Source organism: Anopheles arabiensis, chromosome 3, assembly GCF_016920715.1.
Source record: "Anopheles arabiensis isolate DONGOLA chromosome 3, AaraD3, whole genome shotgun sequence".
In the NCBI taxonomy this organism is placed as follows: Eukaryota; Metazoa; Arthropoda; class Insecta; order Diptera; family Culicidae; genus Anopheles; species Anopheles arabiensis.
The window spans coordinates 91,296,060-91,320,242 of record NC_053518.1 but is presented as its reverse complement, the minus strand read 5'-3'; the positions used below and the strand labels follow the sequence as shown (position 1 = coordinate 91,320,242).

General features: G+C 49.1%; 4 protein-coding genes across 13 annotated transcripts in view; 2 read left to right on the top strand and 2 right to left on the bottom strand.

The window, feature by feature from the left end:
* The window catches only part of LOC120904593 (serine/threonine-protein kinase Genghis Khan), a 53,906-nt gene extending 47,224 nt beyond the window's left edge, over positions 1-6,682 (bottom strand). For 2 of the 4 annotated variants that reach the window (XM_040314687.1, XM_040314691.1), the window contains exon 1: positions 6,577-6,682. The gene's annotated coding sequence lies outside the window, so the exon portion shown is untranslated. Of the gene's footprint in view, positions 1-6,505 lie in introns of all 4 variants that reach the window. The other 2 variants (XM_040314689.1, XM_040314690.1) reach the window with 2 other exon arrangements.
* A 319-nt stretch (positions 6,683-7,001) lies between these two features.
* LOC120899727 (nuclear inhibitor of protein phosphatase 1) lies at positions 7,002-9,084 on the top strand. The gene is made up of 5 exons (XM_040305883.1): positions 7,002-7,228; positions 7,356-7,570; positions 7,658-7,875; positions 7,951-8,635; positions 8,710-9,084. Exons 1-5 carry the CDS (start codon positions 7,200-7,202, stop codon positions 8,814-8,816), a joined length of 1,254 nt encoding a protein of 417 aa, XP_040161817.1. The 5' UTR covers positions 7,002-7,199; the 3' UTR covers positions 8,817-9,084.
* A 742-nt stretch (positions 9,085-9,826) lies between these two features.
* On the bottom strand, positions 9,827-14,479 carry LOC120899726 (stromal membrane-associated protein 1). 7 transcript variants are annotated; one of them, XM_040305877.1, is made up of 4 exons: positions 14,015-14,125; positions 12,992-13,175; positions 12,455-12,883; positions 9,827-11,955 (listed from the first exon to the last, which is right to left on the bottom strand). In XM_040305877.1, the coding sequence occupies exons 3-4, from the start codon at positions 12,701-12,703 to the stop codon at positions 10,606-10,608; spliced, it is 1,599 nt and encodes a 532-aa protein (XP_040161811.1). In that variant the 5' UTR covers positions 12,704-12,883; positions 12,992-13,175; positions 14,015-14,125; the 3' UTR covers positions 9,827-10,605. The 7 variants fall into 7 exon arrangements, with proteins under 7 accessions (XP_040161811.1, XP_040161809.1, XP_040161813.1 ...); XM_040305875.1 differs by lacking the exons at positions 12,992-13,175; positions 14,015-14,125 and adding an exon at positions 14,249-14,479; XM_040305879.1 differs by lacking the exons at positions 12,992-13,175; positions 14,015-14,125 and adding an exon at positions 14,435-14,466.
* A 328-nt stretch (positions 14,480-14,807) lies between these two features.
* LOC120899725 (7SK snRNA methylphosphate capping enzyme bin3) lies at positions 14,808-23,755 on the top strand. The gene is made up of 5 exons (XM_040305874.1): positions 14,808-15,432; positions 18,112-21,204; positions 21,284-21,502; positions 21,575-21,721; positions 21,814-23,755. Exons 2-5 carry the CDS (start codon positions 18,178-18,180, stop codon positions 22,573-22,575), a joined length of 4,155 nt encoding a protein of 1,384 aa, XP_040161808.1. The 5' UTR covers positions 14,808-15,432; positions 18,112-18,177; the 3' UTR covers positions 22,576-23,755.
* Positions 23,756-24,183: the final 428 nt, after the last annotated feature.

The window sequence follows — 24,183 nt, the reverse complement described above, 5'->3', positions numbered from 1 at the left end:
TGAAATTCGTGACAATCTCAAAGGAAGGAAAAACAACAAGAAAACAACGCACGCACGAGTCTCTCTTCCCTCCCACGCTCCCGGAACACACACGCGATGGTGGTGAAGAAACAAAAAAAACAGCACACGACCGCACGCACGCATGCACACACACACACCCAGCAAAGCGTTTATAGAAAATCACACTCCCACGCATTCCAACTCTTCATGCATGTGTGCACGGACCGCATAGGTAAGCTAACGCGCTTACACACACTCCCGGGCGGCCCCCTTCTCAATTGGCGTGAAAGGCAACACGAACACGACAAAACATGAGAGAGCAAGCGAAACAAAACATCGTTTCCCTGCTCTTCCTGTTGTTTCCCTTTTCGCTACCCGACGGACCACCCTGGGACCTATCGCCAACGACGTTAACCACCAGTCGATAAATATATCGACCAATATAATAACAAACATGGCGGATTGGTATCGCAAAGCGGCAAATTTGTCGACCGATAAAACGGTGGAAGCAACTGTCATGACTGCCTTAGCAACAGTCGGTAAAAAGTCGAGCAGTCGTTAAAAAAGTCGGTAATTTGTATCGCGAACGAGAAAAATAGTCTATATCGATCGATATGATTACCAACTGCTTCGAAGCAGTTGATAAACGCGCAGAGCGCACATTCCTCGTGAATCAGATTCTGATTTAGAGTAATAATCTTGTATTGAAATATGTAATGTATGTTAAACAAAGTATAAAATATTTCTCAAGAGTTTTATGTAAAAAAAATTGTCTCAAGTACACAAAAAACTTAATGTAAAATATTACAATTGAAATAATTGGCGTTATTAAGTAATTAATAACTCGTTACTAAAATACGTTATGATGACAAGTAAATACTTCTTCTACTTGGCGTTACGTCCTTCGTGGATATACCAGCCAATACAGACTCTCGAGACTTATTCAGAGTCACGCTGCTGGATGGTCTATTCTTACTACGCAAGACGTTCCCCATATGAGATTTGATTCCACGACAGGCATGTTATTAAGGCGACCGTGATGATGACTGAACTACGGTGCTGCCCTGTTAAGCTTGATGACTTAAAAATAACTTAATAGTAAGGGAAAGAGTTTTGCTTGTTCATTTCAATGCTACCTTAAAAACAATACTTTAACAAACAATACAGACGGAACGGTCGAGTGGTACAGTTATCAACATGCACGTCGAGGGTACGAGCCTAAGATACTCCGTAGCAAGGACTAACTATCCGACTGCGTGGTACGACATAAGTCTCGAAAGCCTATATTGGCCGACATGCCAGCCTAAGACGTAACGCCAAGCAAAAGAAGAACAACAGATAGGCAGCTCAAATATTGCAGACGATTTTTAAGATCATATTTGCAACTTTTTAAATGCAAATAGTAGCCAGCGTTTCCGACAATCATAGCACTCCAACTTTATAATTTTCACTGCATTTAAATGCACGACTGTTACCTATTGGTTTATTAGCAAATTGAAATAAAACCGACAAGCGTTTGAGAATGACTTCGTTATTATAGAGGGTGGGTCAGAAAGACTTCATTCCAAGCTCGGAAACGTCCGCATCCGCTAGGCGGCAACCGGAGCCATCGGAATCGTTGAAACCGCCCGGAACTATCCGCAGCTGTCCTGAACCATCCAAAAGAGCTTAGAGTTGATAGTTGGTATCCTTCGGGGCCGTTGAAGCCGTTTGGAGCCGTGAAACACCGGAGCCATCCGGTGCCAGTTTTGGATGCAGACTAGTTGCTCCGAACGGCTCAACACGGCTCAGAACAGCTCCGTACGGCTTTGAGCCTTACGACGAATCGGTTTTCGACTGGCGACTCGGGGAAGCTGATTTCGGGGCCAGAATGACGATGGTCAGAAACCATTCAGAGCCTGCACACACCCTATTAGTTTATCGCATAATCCACGTCTTGTGGACACACGCATGTCGTAGGCGATGTAGAATATAGCACGCCCACGAAAGGTACAACATTTAAAATATAAAAAACACATTTTAACGTAAAAAATAGCTTTGAGTTGCTTTTCGTTCCAACTAGTGTGCTCATTCGTAAACAAACCCAAATAAACAAAGCCCATTTGACAGGTGCCAAATCTACTCGATCGGTATTTCAGCACAGTGGGCTTATCCGAGGAAGTTTGAGTCAAATGTTTTATTTTCCAAAATGTTCAAGATTGCAGTTTATAATTCTTGAAATAAAAATTGGTTTAAAGCTAGTTAATATAGCAAAGCAATCAATAATTTTATTCGATTTTGCTCTTACCAGATCAAACCAATTTCATTTTTATTAGGACACTGGAATAGTTTATCAAAAAAATGTATCAAAATTTGACGCGTTCATCCTCTGATTAGTTCGTAGTGCTGATTGTCTGTCAAAAACGTCGTCGGTAACGCGTGATCGGTATAGAAGTAGTGTATTAATTTGGAAAACAAAAATTATATCTTCTTCTGAACACTAATTAAACGATATTTGAAGTGATAGCACAACTATGAATGACCATAAAGAAGGAAAAGAGTAAGTACAAGTTGAAAAAATATATTTTTTATCGATGAATTCAATGTTAATAACATTTCAGGAAAACTCGTTCGACAAAATGTCAGCTGGAAAAACTGGTGGAACTAATGGAGCGAAATCCAGAGCAAGCTAAGGGTGCGGGTTCCAATCCTACAGGATTTTGGAAAATGGTTGCTTTGGAACTCAATTCATTAGGCCCAGCAGTTAAGGAAGGAGCAGCTTGGAAAAGGGTATGTTGTAGTGTTGGGTCATACGATTCATTTCACGACCCGACCCGGAGTCGGGTGCGAGCCAGCCGAAATCGATTCCGACCCGTGGGTGCAGCGGGTGCGCTAGGTCGGAGTCGGAATCAAATCCGACACGCGGGTGCAATGAGTTCGGGTCGACCCGAAAGATCAGTAGGTGCGAGAAAGCATAAGCGACTCCGACCCGTTGGTGCAGTTCGGGTCGGGTCGAGTCAAGATAGGTTCAATCCGATCCGACCCGACCCTAACTCGCTGCACCAACGGGTCGGGGTCGCTTATGCTTTCTCGCACCTACCGGAGTCGTTGCACCCACTGAACCTACTTGTACCTTTCGGGTCGACCCGAACAACTCCGGGTCGCTTACGGATGGCTCCGACCCGATAGGTTCGGGTCGACCCGCCCATCACTAGTATGTTGCTGTTCAATGAAAATACAAAACCCATTTAATTATTCAAAATTCATCGTTTTTTTGCAGACATGGATTGAAAAAAAGTCGATCGTGAAGAAAAAGCTCGGCTACAATAAAAAAGAAATGCAGAAAACCGGAGGTGGAAAGCCGACATTTAATACATTAAGCGAATTAGAAGAGCGTATTGCAGGTATCACAAATGTGCGAGAAATATCTGCCATATTCGACGATAGCATATGCGTTGGAATCAAGCAATCCTCTGCAGACAAACGCTACGAGTTGAATCAACCGGGGCCATCACATCATTGCAAGGCTGTAGAACAGCAGGAACCATCGCACCTTAGTCATACTACCAATCGGCCGGGACCATCACACTATTCACAGACCACAGAACATCCGGAACCATCGCACCAAACTCATACTACTGATCAACCAGGACAACCACACTCTTCGCAGTCCACAGACCACTCGGAACCATCACACCATACTAACAACCAAGCAGAACCACCTCAACCTATGGATATCATAGAACTGCCGGAACCAATACAATTCATACATAATACAGAACAGCCGGGATCATCGCACAATAGCAACAATATGAATCAACAGCCATCCGATAGGACCAAAAAAAGCCACAAAACTGCCACAACTAAACAAGATGATTTTCAAAAAAGGGTACTACAGCAAAATGATGAGATGAACAAACATCTTGGCGAAATTTCCAGCAACTTAAAAATATTAGCAGAGGGAACTTTGGGCTTTTTTGAAGAAATGCTAAAAATAATGAAAGATAAAAACTAATGTAATAAATCACACAAAAAAAAATTGTGCGCTGAATTCTTTTTATTCTGGGTAACTTAATTGAGGTTTATCGTTATTCATTAAATTCGTCGGTAATACCATGCATGATGAGAAGGTTGTGTAACATGCAACAAACGTTTATGATACGAACACATTTGGTCGGTGTATAATGTAGTAGCCTTTCACCATTCAAGCAGCGAAATCGTGCTTTGAGCAAACCAAACGTTCTTTCAATGATGGAACGTGCTTTGGCATGCTGTTCATTAAACAACGAATCTGGACTATTTGGCTCTGCATTTCTGCGCGGCTTGATAAGCCAAGGTTTCGAAGGATAAGCTGAGTCTCCTAGAATATATTAGAAAGCGTAAAATGTAAAGAAAAACTTAAAATGTGACATAAAAGCGTAACATGTGAATAGACCAACCCAAGAGTTTAAACATTCGGTCTCCATTTCTCCATTTTTCTTCAAAATATGAAGAAATCGGACTGGAATTATAAATGTAAGAATCGTGATCTGAGCCGCCAAACCTCGCGTCTACAAAACGGATTATTTGCCTGTGGTCACATATCTGGAAGATAAGTTTCATATAATTTTATCGCTGTTAAATTATTGCACATCACATATTTACCATCAAAGCGTTAAGACTATAAAATCCCTTTCTATTGAAATAATAGATTGAGTTGTCGTGAGGAGCAACGATTCTTATATGGGTTCCATCGATGCACATTACTACACCAGGAACAGGTAATTTCGAGTAAAAGTATCTTCTGGCATCTGCTCTCTCGTCTTCTGTTAGATTCATGGTAATTGCGTAAGTTAGTTCACGTTCCAGAACTGTTAAGGTTTGATCTAACGTTTCTGAAAAAGTAGATTGGCCAATTGTCATGGTAAAATCGTTACCAACACCCTGTTGGTAAGATCCTTGTGCAAAAAACCTTAACACAGTAGCCAATTTTTGTTCCGCAGATAAACCACGGTTATGTTTTGGAGCAATGAATGGGGCTATTTTTGCAAGAATTTCCTCGAACAGACTCTTCGGGAGTCGAAAATTTTGCATAAATCTAGAAAAGAAACATTTCATCCAGTATTAAGATCAAAGTTCTATGAACAAATAAACAAACAGAAAAGAAACAGCTCACACATCAACACGATTGACGAGAAAACAAAACTCCAGGTTCTACTTACGCTTTATCGGATAATTCAAGCGGATCTAGCTGTTTCCGCAGCTCCCTACGATGTTGTGCAAGATTTTTATCAGCATCATCACTTTCACCAGCGAAAAATAAAGAATTAAGCATGATTTTCCAATACTTTTTGTTATGCAGCACTTTTTTCGGTTGCTAATTGGCTTCGTGACTTGTAAACAACCCTAGGCTGACAAGCCAATTTGACAGGTGACGAAACTACTCGATCTGTAATTATATCGATCGATATAATTTTATCGACCGGTAAGTGAAATGCGTACGCGATACCTATTCGAGTAGATAAATTTATTGGTCGATATAGCCAAACCGGTGGTTAATTTTTATCGACTGGTTGGCGATAGGCGCCCCTGTGACGTTCAAGTGTCACCAAAAGCGATTAGAGAGAGCGAGAGAGAGAGAGCGAGCGCGAGTAGAAGCGTGAAAGTGAGCGAGCGTTGTGCGAGAGAGGGAGAGAGCAGGATGGAAAGGTGACAACGAAAAACCGGTGCCACTTTCGCTACCACTACTTGGGCACTTTTTCTTCCCTACCCTCGCATCCCCTGCCACTTCAACGCTACTTGTCTTCGCCTTGGCTTCTTTTTCTACTCCAATTGCACGAAAAGTTAGATCCACTTGCTTGGATGGAATAAATTCATTCAACAAAGCTCGCTATCGAACGGCTGCCGCCACGACAAGCCGCAGAGCCCACAGCCGCCATATCTCGACGAGTCGGCGTAGTCAAGCGCACAATGTTGCCGTCCAGCCAGCCAGAGCACCCCGTCGAGCCACACACAGCCAGCCCGTAGCAGGCGTGCAGATGACGGAGTTTTTACTTCACAGCATCCACCGTCTTTCCTTCTTTGCAGTACACACACACGAGACCAACTTTGGGTCTTTTTCTTGACTTTACATGCCGCGGAGGTTCTATAATCGGAGGCCCGCCCCGTAGGCAGATTGCGTTGCCGATTTGCTCGATTTTAACGGGCCAGCAGCAGCAGCAGCGCCAGCCAGACAGACGGCCGAGCCGTCGCTTTCTTCCATTCAACTCTCACATACACACACACACATACGCATGCACACTCACACACACACATTCAGTTCCCGAACGAGAACTCCGCCGTCGCCATGGGGTCACGTTGGCACGGGGCTATTTTTCCTTCGCATCAGCAGCGCACCCCTGTCGCGTAACGGGGCAGGCGAGAGAGAGAGACAGAGAGGTGGAGGAACAAAATTCTTTCCACAATCGTGAGCAAATTACACGAAAGTTCAGTGCATTTCACCAGTTTTGGGATTTGCATTCGAACACGCACGCACACACACACGCACACTAAACGTTGCAACGGCAAAACCCGATGCGATGATGATGTTGGGCCAGAGAAATTCCATTTTCACGTTACCGTCTTCGCAGCCAGAAAACGCGTCCGCACACACCGACACCGAGAGAGAGAAAAGTGCCTTTTGTGTTGAGGGAAGCAAAATAACCCCTCTGGCTTTCGATCGCTGTGTGCGTGTGTGAGTGTGTGTGCGCGAAAAGAACAACCCAAGTAGCATTTCAGCCATGACAGCTGTCAATGGGAATGAAACCATTCCCAACAAGCGTAGTGGGGAAACTATTCTAGATTTTGTTTTTACTATTTAAAAGGTTGGGAACGTTAACTAAGCGCAATGTGACTCTTTTTGATTGTATATTTTAATTTAGATCCGGTTTTTCAAACGGACTAAAAATACTCGCATCGCCGTGGCAGTTGCACCAAACTCGCACCGGTATAAAAGCACCTTAAGCACAACTCCAACCTTTCGTTGATCTGTCACATTGCACTTCTGATCCTACCTGGCCAGCTGAAGCAATTGGAGAAAAACAATCGTACGCTGTGTATTGGTGCACTCTCGGGAAGTATTATTTAATTAATAATGTTGTTTTCCGGCACCAGTGCTGCCGTAGAGAGTACAACCATCTAAAGTCAACGTGCGCCGTAATCAAACGAAACCTTTGGATAAACTCCCCCTCCTTCCAAAGCCAATGTCCAATCACTATGATATTCCATCTTGGTAAGCGAGCGCGGGGTGTGGGATGTTGTTTAGTTGAGCGCCACCGAACAACATCTGGCAGCGCGTACAACGGTTGGACGATACACTTTCCTTACGCGTTGGTTTTGTTTTGCTTCTGTCCTCACAGGGCCGGAAAGCCACCGACCGGTCTGCATCTGGATGTGATGAAGGAGGACAAGCTCGTCCAGAAGCTGATGATCGACGAAAAGCGATGCTACCTGTTCGGGCGTAATCCGCAGATGAACGACTTCTGCATCGACCATGCTTCCTGTTCGCGGGTCCACGCCGCCTTCGTCTACCACAAGCATCTTCACATCGCTTACCTAGTCGACCTCGGCAGCAGTAAGTCCCCACTGTTTCCCTCTGTGTGTGTGTGTGTGTGTGTGAGTGAGTGTATGTTGTTGGTCAATTCTCGCTACCTCGCTTTAGCGCACGGCACGTTCATCGGTTCGGTCCGCCTGGAGGCCAACAAACCGACCCAGCTGCAGATCAACAGCCAGTTTAGCTTCGGTGCCTCCACCCGCCACTACATACTGCGCGAGCGGCCAACCGTCGGGTCGCGCACCAACATCATGGAGGACATACCGATGATGGACATCAGCGACGGCACCTTTCTCGGGTTGCCCGAAAGTCAAACCGAGCTCGATGTAAGGAACACGCCATTTGTCGGCCATTTGTCTGGTGCCGTTCGTTGCATATTACTCTCTTTCTGGTTTTTGTAGAATCTAACCGAATACAACACGGCCCACAATCGGCGCATCTCGATGCTCGGCATCGCGGACGACGGTGGCAGTGTCGGTGGGGCGGGCGGTGCCGGCGGACCGGGCAGTACCGGCGGCAGCTCGTACAAGAAGAACAAGCGCAACAAGCGGAAAGGGGTCGCGTTCAACGAGGACGAAATCATCATCAACCCGGAAGACATCGATCCATCGATCGGCCGGTTCCGCAATCTCATCCAGTCCACCGTCGTGCCGGTGTCGGCCAAGCGTGCCAAGATGGAGGTGCAGAACAACATGGGCATTGTGACGTCACCATCGACCAGCGGCATGAAAGCCGGTGGGTTCCATCTGCACTCCCATCACCACGCGCTGACGGGCGGTGGTCACGGTCAGGCGCAGGGGAGCGCACCGCCCAGCCTTTACCACGGAATCGATCCGGTTGATGGTGGTGGTGGTGGTGCGGGAAGTAGTGGCGCAGGAGCCAGTTCGTCCTCCGATGGGCGTGGCTTCGGAAGCTTCGACATGGACACGACACCGAGCGGGCTGTCGACCAAGCTGGGCATACTGTTGCCAAATCCGGCACCGGACGTCAACCCGGCCCCGCCGCAGGTCCGTGAGCCGTCCACCTCGGTGCCGATGTTCGCCGTACCGGGTGCAACTGCGTCCGGTAGTGGCATGAACGCCGCTGGTAAGCAAAACAATGACAATCCAAGTAGTCGATCGTGCGATGCTAATTGTGTTTTCACTCCGTTCTTCTTTTAGCCAAAGCCGGGGAGAAGCAACCGGACACGTCGGATGAGCCGAAGAAGAAGAAGTATGCCAAGGAACAGTGGCCGGGCCGGAAGCCGCTCGGGTTGGGCAGCTTTTAAACGAAAGGAGACTGGTAACCTCGTGCAAACACACATACACACACACACTCATGCATTACAGACAACAGCGCAACACTAACTGAGGAACGCAATTAGTGTGTACAGGACGAACAATATTCTGTAACATTTAATAGTTATAGTCGCTGCACCGTGTGTCCACTCTGGCCGAGCTGGTCCGGTGGAAGGTGAAGCATATTTGTAAAACATACAGAACTATAACAAACTGGTAGTTTTGAGAAATAAAAATGAAATCGTACGCAGAATCGAAGGCAAACTAAAATGGAAAACGTATAAAAAAGGGAAAGAAGCAACCAAAGGTAGCAATTAAGGGACTGAAAGCTTTGAAAGATTCCACAGATGTAAGTGTTTCGCAATCGATCGATTTATTTCCACAACTAAATACAATTAACCGCAGCACATATGCCCATTTTGGGGGGGGGGGGGGGGGTGGTTGGATAGGGGAAGGTGGGGAAGGGATGGGGAGAAAAGGAAATACTTCTTGCCTCGTCCGATTATGCTATCGTCGGTATGGATGAATCGGATCGTGTTCACGTCATTCTTTCTTTTAGTTATTCCCTAAAATATAGCTTCCATGCTGCAGCGACCTCCACACGGACACGTGCTTTCTGAGCTGATGCTCCTCCTATGACTGGGTCGCCCGGTATTGCATCTTCACAAAACCACCCCTCCTGCATTCCCAATTAGAATACTCTAGACACGCAAACACATTGTGAGAAATACAGCTTTTATGCAACCCTGTGTCTTTCCATCCCTCTTATTCTCCCTGTGTGTGTGTGTGTGTGGACTGGGGCATGGACACGTAGTTTAAAATTGCCTTTTACTTAAACGAATTCTTGCACATCGTTCGGGTTGCTTCCGTTCGCTTCCATCTCCCATACCCCATTCGGTATACAGTAGTGAACGCATTTTCCCTTGATTTTTTTCCACTGCGCCCCCCTCGACATCAGACACACAGCCAACATCCGCGATGTAAGTAATACCATAATATGTGTATGTATACAGTAGCTCTATGTTTCTTCTTTGAATTCAAAATAGTAGCGGTTACAGCAGAAAACAAAAACAAACTCTCGGAAAAGGAACCGCTGTGTCAATATTTGTCTTCCTGATACCCTGAATGCGACGGTGCGAATACGGTCGCAGTAATAGTATAGTATTTTCATCCCTGTCTTGATCATGCACCCTCCTTTCCTGTATATATATATCTATTTCTAACCCTTTCGCAGTGAGTCACCGTCGGAATGGAAAAGGAAAGTTAATACGACTACGAAGGATTATCCTTCTAAACGAACAAGAGTGTACACACACAGACGAAACGATGGCGGGGCATCATGCCAGCAGAAGAAGGAAGGAAAGGGGGGTGGGGGTAGGGGAGAGGGTATGGTTCAACACTAACCTACTATTATATTTATATATATATATATATACTTGTGATTCTGCTTATGCTTTTCCATAGTTTTCATTCTCATGTTTCGTTTAGCTAAATAAGTGTAATTGCCCTAAAATCTGCGCGCCCGCTCGCCCGCTAGCTCGCACCATTTTACTTCCCCGTTCCTGCTTCCTGATGTGATAGTGTTTTTAGGTTCCTTCCCCTACCCGGTTTAGTACACACGCTTAACGGTTTCGGTACTTTAAACTGGTTTTTTAATCGTTTTTTCCACTGCTTTTGGCTTTCGGACGGGGAATAGGGGGCTGCGCGCGCGCGTGTGTGTGGAGGCTCTAGATAAGTTAGTCGGCCCCGAGGGGATTGCTAAGGTCCACGGTTCTTCTCTTATTGCCACACGTCCCGCAGATTCATCGTGCCGAACTGATTGCTTAGCTTGTCTTGCGCTTGCTGCTGTTGCTGCTGCTGCTGCTGCGGAGGGACGGCTTTAGGAAAGTTAGCAAACGCAGCCACTCCGCCTCCTCCCGGGCCCATTACCTGCCCTGGCTGGGGGGGCTGCATACCCATCATGGGCGGGAAACCACTGGCAGCACCGTACTGGCCCGCCATCGCACCGTACGCGGGAACCATCGGCGGAACGCCAACCTGCTGTGCGTTAAACATCGCGCCCTGCTGTGCCATCATGCCGCCGGGAGCACCACCCATCGCACCATTGTTGCTGTGGAACACCATCTGCGGCGGTACGCCCGCACCCATCATCGCGTACTGTCCGGGCGGCGGTTGTGGTCCGGCACCGGTCGGAAACGTTTGGAACGCACCGAACGCGTTCGCCGGCATCATACCGGGCCCGTTGGCGGGCGGGAACGTGCTGCCGGCCTGCTGGAATCCACCGAAACCACCCGCCGCCGGTCCACCGAACCCACTGCCGAGCGGCGTCGGTCCACTGCTCGGGGCCGATCCGTAAAGGGCCATAATTTTGTCCTTCGTCAGTTTGCCGCTTGCGTCCAGCCCGCCCGTACCAGCACCAGCACTGCCGGCTTGATTGAAAAAGTCCGCCTCCACCTTCGCCAGATCGTCCGAGTCGGTGTTTTTCCGCTCGAGCAAATCCACCCCATTGCTGCTGCTGCCGCCGGTTGTCGACAATCCGTTGGCGGGTTTGTTGCTAGCGCTGCTGTGATTCGGCGTCAAACTGCCCTCGCCAAGCGACAGGCCGAGCAGATCCGTCCCAGCGCTCGTGTTTTGCACCGCCGATTGGCTACTGGCCGCGTCCGACGAGGAAGCAGAGCTGTTCAGCGAACCACCGGCACCACCACCCGAATTCCGGCTGGACGGTTTCATACTGCTGGCAGGGGCTTTCAGCTTTGGCACAGCCGATCCGACCGACGAAGGTGATGCGGCACTGGATGCACCACCACCCGCTGAATGGGCTTTCCGGTCCGCGGGCGATGAAAGGGAGAGCGATCCACCGACCGAGCCGATGCTGCCGCCGGCCCCACCCGAGGAGGAAGCTTTTTTCTTGCGCTTTTGCCGCTCGATCTCCTCGTCGATCTCCCGGTCCCAGTCAACTTTCGGGGCGGGCGGTGGGACCCACTCCCGGGCAAGATACTTCTTGTGCTCGTACTTGGCCCGGATGAAGCTCTCGAGTGCGGAATCGGTCTGCGGACGCCGGAACCCGTCCGGTATCATTGCTTCGTACACGGCCCGGGCACGGGAGTTGCCCATCTGCTCCAGGGAAACCTACGGCGAGAGGGAGAGTTTTTGCTTTATTTTAACAGAATTTGGTTTAATTACCCTTTAAATAATATTTTGTAAATAAAAAAAAAGTGCAGAAATTTTCGTCTGATTTGAGCATTTATCTCTATCTAAATCGCTCCCAGGTGTACGTGATTAGGTGAAATTAATTCACCTCCTGATCCTAGTAGCCGTGCCCAAAAAATCAACACGAACGCACAGGAGCGTTGTGGCGCACCAATACTGGCGCACACCCCAAAAACTCACCCCATAGGCATAGGTAGGGAACGGGGAGGAAATAAAGCAATTAATTAAGAAACAGCCGAGATTGATGTGCGTGGTGGTGGGGGATATATAGCGGCAACACGCCACCATTGGGGGGAGAGCGCACACAGCACGGCGCATGGGCACCGTACGCACCAACGTTTCCGCCACCGGTGCCGTACCGTGTCACGTGCTTTTTACCCCCTACCCCTACCCCTCTCTCTCTTCCCCAATTACTTACCACCTGCTCCGGTGTCCAGCTGTCCAGGTTGACCGACTTCACCCGGCTAATGTGGACGCCCAGATTGCGGTGGATGCCGGCACAGCGGATGCACAGAAACACGCCCAAATTCCAGGACGCCCAGCGCGGTCCCTTCGCGTCGCAGTCCACGCAGTACTTGTTGTCGTCGTCCCGCAGCATCTTCGTCAGCAGCATCTGACACTTTTCCTGTATCTGCTTCTGCCGCTCCGTCTCATTTTTCCTGCTCATTTCGCGCGCTCGCTGCTCGTACTGGTGGGCGGGTGGGGGGCGGTGTTGGACGCTTCAAATTGCAAACCAGCAGTGATCCAAAAATCCGGGCTTATGTTTATCACGCAACAAAAGGGCGATGGGAGAGGCTTCTATCTTATCTTCCGGCGACTTTAGCTCTAGCTCGATCCGCCCCAGAGTCTTTTCGATGCGTAATGAAAAACAAATGAAAAAAGGGAAATAAATCATTAATATTCAATGCAATTAACAATACACACTGTACACTTTTCTTAGCACGGACACACACACCCATACAAGCGCAGAGTTATGGGAATATCAGTTGCCTGCTGCCACCGCTATCTCTTGCTGGTTGCAAACCCTGACCGGAAGTGAACATAGAAGGCGTAAAAGAACGGAATGGTGTCGAGACGGGCGAAATCTTCGGGTGCAAGAGTGATAAATGTTCCTATTCCGTTATCCGTCACTGTACTTGCTGGGTGTAAGGCGGAATGAATAAAAAACGTACATACACACACTGTTATAAAATGAAACTAATTCACACGATTGGTCTTAATTTACGGTCCCCCATGGTTGGCTAGAATGTGCTGGAACGAGAACATGGTAGGCTGTTTTTATCAAATTTCGATCGAAACAGCATGCCACCTGGTGCTTGATTTGTTCCATTCGTGTTTTTTATCACAAGCAGGCCACGAATCAAAGTATTAGCGTGCTAATTTCAAACGCCGTACAAGGACGATCTTTTTTACTTTAAAGGCTTCCCTTAATTTCCAAGCCCCAAAAGTCGGCATGAGGAAAATTGGAAGATCTGAAAATTGGAAGACAATCGTCGTTACAATGGCCACACACACTTGACGCCTGGAGCTAGAGGGGGATGATGATGAAGACAGGTAACGATACTTTTCACACATAACTGCCTAACACAAGGTGCGAGTGTGTGTGTCCGTGCATTGTGATAACAAACGATTTCTTTTTTCCCCCCGATGACACATCGGCCAACCGAAAACACGGGCCCGCTGGGTGAAATCGTTTCGCTTTGGCCTTCGAATACGGAATTGCTTTCGCAAAGTAAACATGTTTGCGCCACCACTTGAAGGTGTTCGTTTGCTGCAAGGAAAGGAGTTTAGCAAATGATCTTTAAACACTTGAACGCTTCCTGGCGCTGATACAATCCTGGCCAGGAAGATTGCACAGGGGGCGTATGCTCCAATGCACCTTGCTGTTATCACTTCCTTTCTACCGCCCAGCGCCGAGGCACCCGAGGATATCCACCCGCAGAATAAAGGGCCTCTCTCTCTCTCTTTCTCTATTTACCAACACACGCCCACACTTTCCCGCAAGGAAGAAAATCCGCTTTTCCTCTTCAGTGCAGCAGTCCGAAAAACGGCCGACTCACTGATTTCCTCTACAGAGCGGGACTACTCCACTCACGGTAAATATCTTTGTTATTTCCACTAGCTGGTATGCGCGCACACAAACACACACACGCACGAACCCCTATCTTCTTCTAGTGCTTCTTTCGCTTATCGTAAAGGACGGCTTACACACCCGCTCCTGGCGCTTTCGTCGTATCGTGTGGCACGAACCGTTGCGTTGCACTAGCACCTGCACTTAATACTTGCAACTTGCACGTAACTGCGGTCGAGCGGCGTAACGACGCGACGGCAGTCGGTGGTGAAATATGTGAAGATCCGTGCACAAAACCGTCGTCGATATATTTTTGCCGAGTTGTACCTGTTTCGTTGTTTGTTTTCTTCGCTGCGTCTTTTTTTGTTGTTGTATGTGTGTCGCGCTGTCAAATTCGTGTCATTGCGCGTGTCAGTGTGTTTATAGGGTGTAGTTGAAAAGGCGCAGGAGTGTCAGCTGTGAAAAGATACCACCAAATTCAAAATTTAGTTTTTTTGGTGAATTGGATACATTTTTCATGCAAATATTTCCATTCAAAATCACTCAAAACGTGAAATAAGTAGACATAACGAACAATAAACTTGAATCACAATTCAGCAAACGTCCTCGGCTTCCTAAGAAACGAACCATAACAGCTGAACAAAAACCGCTTGTCAGGCGGCTGCTGTCATTCCAGGCAGACAGAACGAAACAGACAAGCTCTTGCACGTTTAAATCGCTGAAGACGCGCAAGCTGTGCGGACGTCTCCGTCTGTGCTCCGCACACGATTCGTACCAACGATCCATCCATCCATTTTGGGTTCCGAATTTTAGTGCATGTGTGATCAGCATTTAAAACAGAAACCCGCAAAACAAACGATCAACATCCAACCGACAGCTAAAAGAGCGAGAGAGCACGCGAGTGAGTGTGTGTGTGTCCTGTGCAGTGTGGCTGCGTTTGTTTGCACACGAACGGGATAGCGCACGCAAGTGGGTGCAAGCGAAATGCAGACATTCTTCACGCGCAAGTGAGCAAAACAGCACAACCACATACGACAAAAGGCTGTGCGCGTAACCGAGAAAGCAACAGAGCTCCATCAACGGACCGTACGAGACGGGCGATAAAGCGGTCGACTGCAGTGTGAGCGAGAGGGAAGGACAACGAAAAACATGCGTGCCTGTGTGTGTACACGCCGACCGACGTACAAAGGAGGATATCGAAACCATTTGCTCAGCGCGCAAGGAGTGGTGTGGCAGCGTATCCGTACCGTGTCCGACGATTGAGTGCATTTTCACCGTGCGTAGACGCGAGTTGCAGTGCAGTGACAATTGACAATTCGAAGAAGGTTAGTAGTGTGCGCGCTGTGCGCTTTACGTGTGGAGAGAAAAAAAAAATGGGTGTAGAAATATTTCAGTGTCCGTTATGGGAAAAATTGCCCCATCTTCATTTGTCCACGGTGACTGTGGGACTACTGCAAATAAAAAATTGAAAGAGTACGCGCAACGGTGCCGTCCCGGTTGCACCCGCACTGTGCGGAACGATGCTAAAGCGGGACGGCACCATTGCTACCAGTGACAGAAAAGTGTGCTCTTCACACGCGCGCGCGCTCTGCTTGAGCGCAGTCCGAGCGCGAGCGAGACGGCGCGTCGATTGCAGAATTATATTGTTCGCGCGATGTGACACGAATGGTGTGTTTGTCTCTTCACGCACATAACTCCGCTCCATCAGTTTTCGATATCGCTGTGTATGTGTGTGTTTTTTTTTCAATTTTGCGCTGGAGATGCATCTCGCGCATCTCGTTAACGCGCGCGGATCAGATGTGACGAACACCATAGGCGACACAAACAAACTGCCCATGTGTGTGTGTGCGACGAAGAGAGACAGAGAGTAGAAAACGGGCGACTAACACAAAAAAAAAATCTGGCCATCTAACCTGTGTTGATGGATCTGTTTTGGGTGAGGGAAGAGGGGGGAAGAGGGGGATGAAAACAAAAAAAGGAAGAACCGGTTAAGACGACGACACGGTCGTGGCGGTGGTGCGCGCATTCGTCGAACATGCTGCTACGCACATGGCGATGGTTCGGATGGCCAATTTGGTTGTTCCCTTGCCACCGCCCGGCACCACCCTTCCTAAACATTGGCCTGTGTGCTGTTTTGGATGTGGCAATACAGCACAGTGGCAAACAGCAGCAGCAGCAGCAGCAGTGCACATACACACACACACTGTCCGACAAACCAACTGCTATCAAACGGTTTTTTTTTGCATTTCATTTTGGACCACCAATTCTGCCTACATTCAACGTAATTTTTTCCTGGCATTTTCATATTGACGTATTTTCACCCGGCCAGATTACGTATTTTCATCTGGCATTTTTCATTACTTTTAGATCGCGTTGTACAGTTGGAAGATATGATGGAATGCCATGTGGCAGTCACATAGCCTGCTTAGTTGCAGTGGAAGCAATGTTGACGTTTATCGTCCCATAACAAACAGAAAGAAGAAGTTTATCTATGCACGAAGATTCCATTACGGATGGAGATGATTGTCTTGGGTGATATAATCATTCAATTACCTGGTTGCAGTGATATAGTTGCATAGAATAGTAGCCACACAGAAGAATATGATTAGAACGTGCAGATTTTTACTCTTTGCAGGCTCTACAGGGTCGTCACATTCCCATGTGATCAACTTCACAGTAGACCATCGAAAAGACTCCGTTTAGTCAATATTGGGAATTATTTAGATCATACGTGTTGTTGGATTTGAATCCATTGTATTGCATCAAACCACTTCTTCTTTGACACAACAACCGTTGTCGGTCAAGGCCTGCCTGTACCCACTGGTGAAGTGAGCTTGACTTTCTTTGACTTATTGTTACCATAGCAGGAAAGTTAGTCCTACGTATGAGAGCACGGTCTATTCGAGACTTGAACCCATGACGGGCATGTTATTAAGTCGTACGCGTTGACGACTGTACCATCAGATCGGCCCAAACATTGTTTGCATCAAACACGAAAGTGAATTGCTTATTTGCTATTTTCTTCATTAAATTTTCATCTGCGCAAAGCTTGATCCACACTGTACGCGAGTCAAGCGTATGTGCGTTTGCAACTGCTGCTCACACCTCACACTCATCGGTTTGCTCCGTTGGTCGCCCTCTGTGTGTGTGTGTGTGTGTGTTGGTATGTGCAGGAGGCAACTGCTCCAACCGAATCAGCCATAGTGTGTGTTGGTTTTACGTTACACGTTATTGCATCCTGTAGGTCTTTTTCAAATTAGATTTATGGGAGATTTTATAAAGCAAGGAACCGCCGCTGCAGTTCTTCTCTATAATAGACACAAATGCGAAAACTACGATATTCGGAACCGTGATTAAGAGCAACAAATACGCAACCAAATTGACCCATACGAACGCAACTAGCAAATAACTCCAAAAAACGGTTAAATTGTGAACCTGGACGAGCAACAACTAGTTTTGGGGAGGAAACCAAGAAAAAAAAACTGGTTTTGCGCCCTTTAGAAAAGCGATTTTGGTGCAAACCTTTGTACTGCACACTAAAATCGCGCCTTTTCAATGCCATGTGCCTTTGGCTCCGGCATACGCGGCTGCAGAAGGGCGAGCTCACTTCCCTTTTCGCGCTATAAACATTTGCCAGCGAAACTCGAACGTTTTAATTGCATCTTTGCGGGAGCACCCTTGGCGTACCAGTGATGACATCTCGAAGAAATTGTTTTGCTTTGTGTGTTGGTGTGTGTAATGTAATTGTTCACATAAACCAACTTCCTTTTTGAGAAAGTATGACCCCATAAGTTGCGCACATGTCTCTCGTTCGATCATGATTTTACATGAAGCACCGTGCAGTGGGCATAACTATGAATCACAACTATTTTTAGAATCATATGGTTCAGTTCGATTTAATTTCAATCGTCCTCTTTATTATAACCTTTAATTTCTTTCTTTGCTGTATTAAATAATTTAACTAATTTTTTGTCTTCATTTTCATGTTTTTTTTTTATTCTTAGATCTTTGATCTCGCAATCAATAACCACTGGGTTTGAGGACAAACTTAAGGAAAAAGCTAGTTTACGATGGAAGGACCCTCGGTAGCGGCTGCAGAAGACGATTCGACGGCAGATGCCAGCGGAGGTGGTGGTGGTGGTGGTGGTGGAGGTGGAGGCAATGGCCGAACAGAAGAGACACGCCGGTGCAATGCGCACCGGGCAGCGCGACCACCGAACTCAATGATTGAACCGAGTGGCGGAGGTGGTGCCGGCAAGGGAAGAGGTGGAGGGGGCGGAGGAGGAGGAGGTGGCGGTGGAGGTAACCATAATCGGAAAAACAATCCTCAACAGCAGCGCCATCTCCAGCAGCAGCAGCAACAGTTGCAGCAGCAGCAGCATGGTGGAGGCAAGAAACAGAAAAAGCAACAGAAATGGAAAGCGAACAAGTACCGTGGCCGTGGGCCGGGTGGCAAGGACTGTCCAGCAAGAGGTGGAAGAAAGGACAAATCGGCTGTTGGATCACAAGCGATCGGAAAGATGGAGGAGGGCAACGCAGCGAACGGTATCGGGGGAGAGGATTTGGGTGCGGCGGGGCTCAACGTGGGAGAAACGCATCCCGCGGAACCGGGCTGCTTCCATCAGGTGCACCAGCAGGGACTGGCCCATTCCTCCCAGCTCGCTTCATCCTCATCATCCGGCAGCGCACAACAACAACAACAGCAGCAACAGCAGCAGCAACAACAACAATCGACCGGATCGCAGACATCATCGGGCGCAACGGGCCAGCAACAGGGGGGCGCCGGGTCAAACATGATGATGTCGTCCGCCATGCCCCCGCAAAAGAACAAACACCCGAAGCAGCAGAACCTCACGCCGATGGAGGTGCGCAACAAGCGGCTCCAGTCGGTGTCGAAGTTCTTCCTGCCGGACAAGCGGCCGCGCAAGGAGTGTATCGTGCCGCCGACCAAGTTCCTGCTCGGCGGCAACATTTCCGACCCGCTCAACCTGAACAGCCTGCAGAACGAGTCGGAGAACGCGGTCACGCCGAAGTCGTCGCCGATACCGACGCCGCCCCACTACAAGGCAAAGATCGAGGTGATCATACCGCCGAACATCAACGATCCGCTGCATCTGCTCGATCCGGTCGACTCGGTCGAGTACGAGATGCAGCTCTGCTCGCCGATGAAGCGCAAGCAGCGGCCGCGCAACAAGCGCAAGCGCAAATCGCGCACCACCACCGAGCGGAACGACGGGTTGCTGTCGATCGAGCAGCTGCCGCCGCCGCCGCTCGGTGGCGAGGAGCTGGTGGGCACCAGCAGTGGAGCAGCCAGTGGTGGTGGTGCGGGAGGAGGAGTTGCTGCCGATGCAGAAGAGGCAACGACGGCGGAGGAAGCATCCTTTACCGGGATCGGGCAGAAACTGGCCGATGCAGCAGCGGGGGAGCAGCGTTTCTCGCTCCCAGTGCCGGATGCGGATACGGGCAGCGCCCACTTTCACCTGGCACACTTTGGCGGGCAACCGTCAACCAGTGGAGCAGGCACGGTGGCGGCGTCGTCGTCGTCCGTACAGCAAGGACACGTGCACCACGTGTCCGGTGCAGCTGTCATGGAACGGCCCGGCTCCTCCGCCGGCGGTCTGCTGACCGAGCAGGAGCGCGAACGGGACAGGGTGATGCGCAACCTGAAGCTCGATCTCGAAAGTGCCGGCGGCCGGAAGCGCCGCACGAGCGAGAGTACAAACAGCACCAAGAACAAGCTGCGCCGGATGGACTCGATGGACAAGATCGTCAGTCCGGTCATCCCGCAGCCGGGCGGCTGGAAGCGTGCCCACTGGCCGGCCAATGCGGGTGGGAGTGGGGCGGCCGGCAGTGCTGGGCGGAATCGCACCCGAACCTTTTCCACCACGTCTGTCACGGACGAACAGCATGGGGAGGATGGGACGATTGCGACCGGCGCAGACCGGAGTACGGAAGGGCAGGCACAAGAGAAGGCGCACAAAACCGAACGAACGGACGGGTTGGAGGATCATACGAAGCAAGCGGGTGATGAGGGTGGTGCCGTTAAGGAGGAAGGACGATCGAATGAAGCGAATGTGGTGGGTACGTCCGCCGGAAAGATGGGTAGTGGCATCGGGTCGATTGAACGACCGTTAAGCTTGACGCAAGGGACGTCCCAGGGCACAGTTCCACCGTCACAGAGCTCACTGGCTGCCACTAGCCGGTATCACTTCGGGAACTACGATCGTTACTACGGCTACCACAGCCTGAACGAGTTCATCGACGTGCGGCTAAAGGTGTTCATGCGCAATGCGTACCTCTTCCGGGACAAGGACGTGCTGGACATTGGGTGCAACGTGGGCCTGATGACGATCGCGATCGCCAAATCGCTGCACACCAAGTCGGCCATCGGCATCGACGTGGACGGCAAGCTGATAGCGAAGGCGCGCAAAAACCTGGCCAAGTACGTGCGGGTGCCACGCACGGTTGTGCCCGGGGCGGGCAGACGGGGCCACCGGGAATCGTCGACGGTCGTTTCGGCCACCGTCACCAAGATGGAGGTAAGCGAGGAGTTGGCTGCCAGTAAGGAGACGCTCCCGTTGCAGAGCGATCCGGCTCCAACTGCTGTAAGTGCACCACAGCCATCGACTAGTCAAGAAGGCGGAGGAGCCACGGAACCATCCGCTGCTACTCCTGTCGCTGTTCCGACACCACCAGCGAGCGTTGCCGAGACGGAAGATAACGTTTCAGTGGCACCGGTAGAAGAAACTGTCACGCAAACGGTCACCCCAGCAGCGGCAAGCAATGAAGATGCTGAAAAAGCACCATCTGAACCACCAGCGAATGCCGTGCCAGCCGAAACCAGCAATCGTGTTGTGGCACGACATAAACGACGCCGAAAACGGTTCGGCCAGAAGGGGGGACGCCATGGGCAGCATCACAACAGTCAGCACCACCAGCAGCATCAGCAGCACCATCTGCGACGGAACAAGCCGGAACAGTCGCAGTACTTCCCGATCTCGTTCCCCGTCACGATGGGCAACTTCAGTGGGAAGGAGCACCAGATGGATATTGGTCGGCCGGAAAACAAGTTCCCGAATAATGTGAGGTTTAAAACGGTAAGTTGGCTTGTGGTTTTGGTGGGTTGGTGGTTTGCACAAACAGAAGAATCTTATACGAAACAATCGTTTTTGGCAGATGAATTACGTCCTCAAGGATGAACAAATGATCAACTTCGACACGCAACAGTACGATCTGATCCTGTGCCTTTCGGTGACCAAGTGGATCCATCTGAACTACGGCGATGTCGGGCTGAAGACGGCGTTCAAGCGCATGTTCAACCATCTGCGGCCGGGCGGGAAACTGATCCTGGAGGCACAGAACTGGGCGAGCTATAAGAAGAAGAAGAAGCTTACGGTAAGGAAGAGCGAGGCGTTTTTATTGAACTTTTGGAAGGAATTATCAATTTATTATGGTTTTATTTTGCAGGAAACCATTTTTGAAAATTATCAGAAAATTGAATTCTTCCCGAAATACTTTCACGACTACCTGCTCAGCCCGGAGGTGGGCTTCAGTCACAGCTTTCCGCTTGGCATACCGCGCCATCTGAGTAAGGGATTCCGGCGACCTATCCAGGTGAGTAGCAGTAGTTTGTTTGTGGATGGTGCCAAGCGATCAAATTGCAATATGGCATTTACATTTTACCTTTATTACCTTCCCCCGTCTAGCTTTATATTAAGGGCGATTTTACACCGTCGCAGGCGAAATGGAGCGACACGTACCACCCAGGCACACCGTACGAGAACCATCGCGGTATCTACACGGACATTGTCACCGCGTCGCAGTCGGCCGCCGGCTGCATCTGGGGTGCGATGACACCGTACGCACCGAGCTACAGCTACCGGCAGCCGCCGACCCCCTCGCACGGCGGCGGCAGTGGCGGTGGAAGTGGCGGCTTTGCCTCAACCTCACCGTACTACAACCCGCGGCAGACGGACAGCTACCTGCCGAGCTACGACATCGCCAATACGCACCGGCCCGGTAGCTACTGTTTTGCGTCGCCCATCTATTCGACCACGTGGTCGCCACCGTCGGACATGCTGGCGACGAGCGGGGGCGGCGGTGGATCGTACCGGCGGTCGGCCTCGAACACACCCAACTCGGCCAGCATCCGAAGCGTGGACAACGATGACCACTACTACGTGAGTACGGCCAGTGGTGGCAGTAGCCAGCGGCGGCACCACGTTTACCCGCCGATCGAAGTGTTTGCGCCACTGCACGGCTACGATGCGATGCGTCCGAGCAGCTATCGGAGTGGAAACGGCGGCGGCGGTGGTGGTGGTGGTGGTGGGGCAATAACCGATTCCGATTCGGAACTGTCGTCCCACTCGGCGTCCCAGACACCGACCCGGCAGCAGCAGTTGGCCGGCAGCTTCCTGACGGACGACCAATCCAACTCACCCAGCGGACACTCCCAGCCAGACAAGTAGACCAAGCGTGGTGGTGGTGAAGGTGATAGAAACCATAGGACACAGAAGCAACTTTCTGGGCACTCTCTCAAATAGGTTATGTTTGAAGGCTTTGGACGCACAAAAACGACGACAAAACTAGCCAAAACCGCGGTGCCACTACTGAGCAAAAGTGTAAGATATAGACAGATAGGAGGAGGAGCAAGCAGCAGGCGGAACTGCTGCTTGCTGCCGCTCAGTATATCCCACACCGTGTGATATAGATTTCACATTTTCAAAAAAGTTGATAATCTTCAGGAAGAGAAACCAAAAAAAAACAAACAAACAAACACACAAATCGCGATTAGTACACGCGACACTAGCAATGTGCACCGCAGGAGAAGAGTGTGCGCACAGGATGTGTAGTAGCTACGACGAGGGTATTTTCCCCATTTTCTCATGCACACACTCGCTCTCTCTCTCTCTATCTCTAATGCTACAGCTCATATAACATATGTGTAGAAACAGCACAAAGTTGAAGACACACGCATCACAGGACAGGACAGGACAGGCAATAGGCGCTAACCGCTGTTATAGTTTGCTTATGTTATCCTCATTCCTCGGCGCTTAGCTTACCAGATAATTACACCCCCGGCGTGTTGCGGCGTTTGTTGTTGCCGGGTTTCTCACAACCCCCTCGAGCTCTCCAGTACAGTGAGTAGGATCGAGATGGAGTTTCGTTAAGACAGTTATTATTTTTTAATGATCCCAATTACATCTGTTTAGTTGCGTTATTTTGTAAACGTTGTCAGAGGGGGATTAAGCTTCTATTTCTTTGGACGCGCGCGCCATACGCATCATTATTATGCGTAGCTTAGCCCCCTTCCCACACAAACACAAGTAGACGGAGTAGCGATATAGGGCATGTAGGGTGAAATCCAAAATGCGTACGTCAGTTGGCAATTGTAAATTGTACGACTGTACAAAGTTTGCTTACAAAATTATCACCTCCACGTTTTGGGGGGGAGTTGAGTGAGTGTGAGGGTATTGGAAAACAATGTACATTTGAATGAAAGAAAATACGGTGCATTGTTTGCGTAGAGGAGCATAGAGTAGAGGTTAATATCCGAACGTTTTTTTTCCCGGTATGGATGAAACATGTTTAAATTATTTGAATTGTACACAATATAATACTACTTGAATTTGCCTTTCGTTCAACGTTCTAGACTGAATATGAAAATTCAAAAATTATCTACAGAAACAGATGCAATTTTGTGTGAGCTGGCGCGTTAGCATTTGAATGACACCGGGCGATTGGTAAGTAGATAAAACAATTTACATCTACATTTGATTATAAGTTGAATTTTGCGGTGCAGTCTCTTTAAGAATGAGTATGTATAATATTACAGTGTTATACCTTTTCCAGATAGGATTTCATGCGTATAAACTTGGCCAAATTAACGGTCGTTTCAGCTTTCTATGCCGGACTGAGACATGCTGAAATCGCTGAACATCAAGGGTTAATTTTGAATCATGAAAAAATGTTGGTATTTATTATAAATTTCGATAAATTGTCTTCATTTCACACTGTAGACTAATCCCGTTTTAGTGCAATGGCCTTAAATGGCGCATAAAAAAAGCAAAATCAAT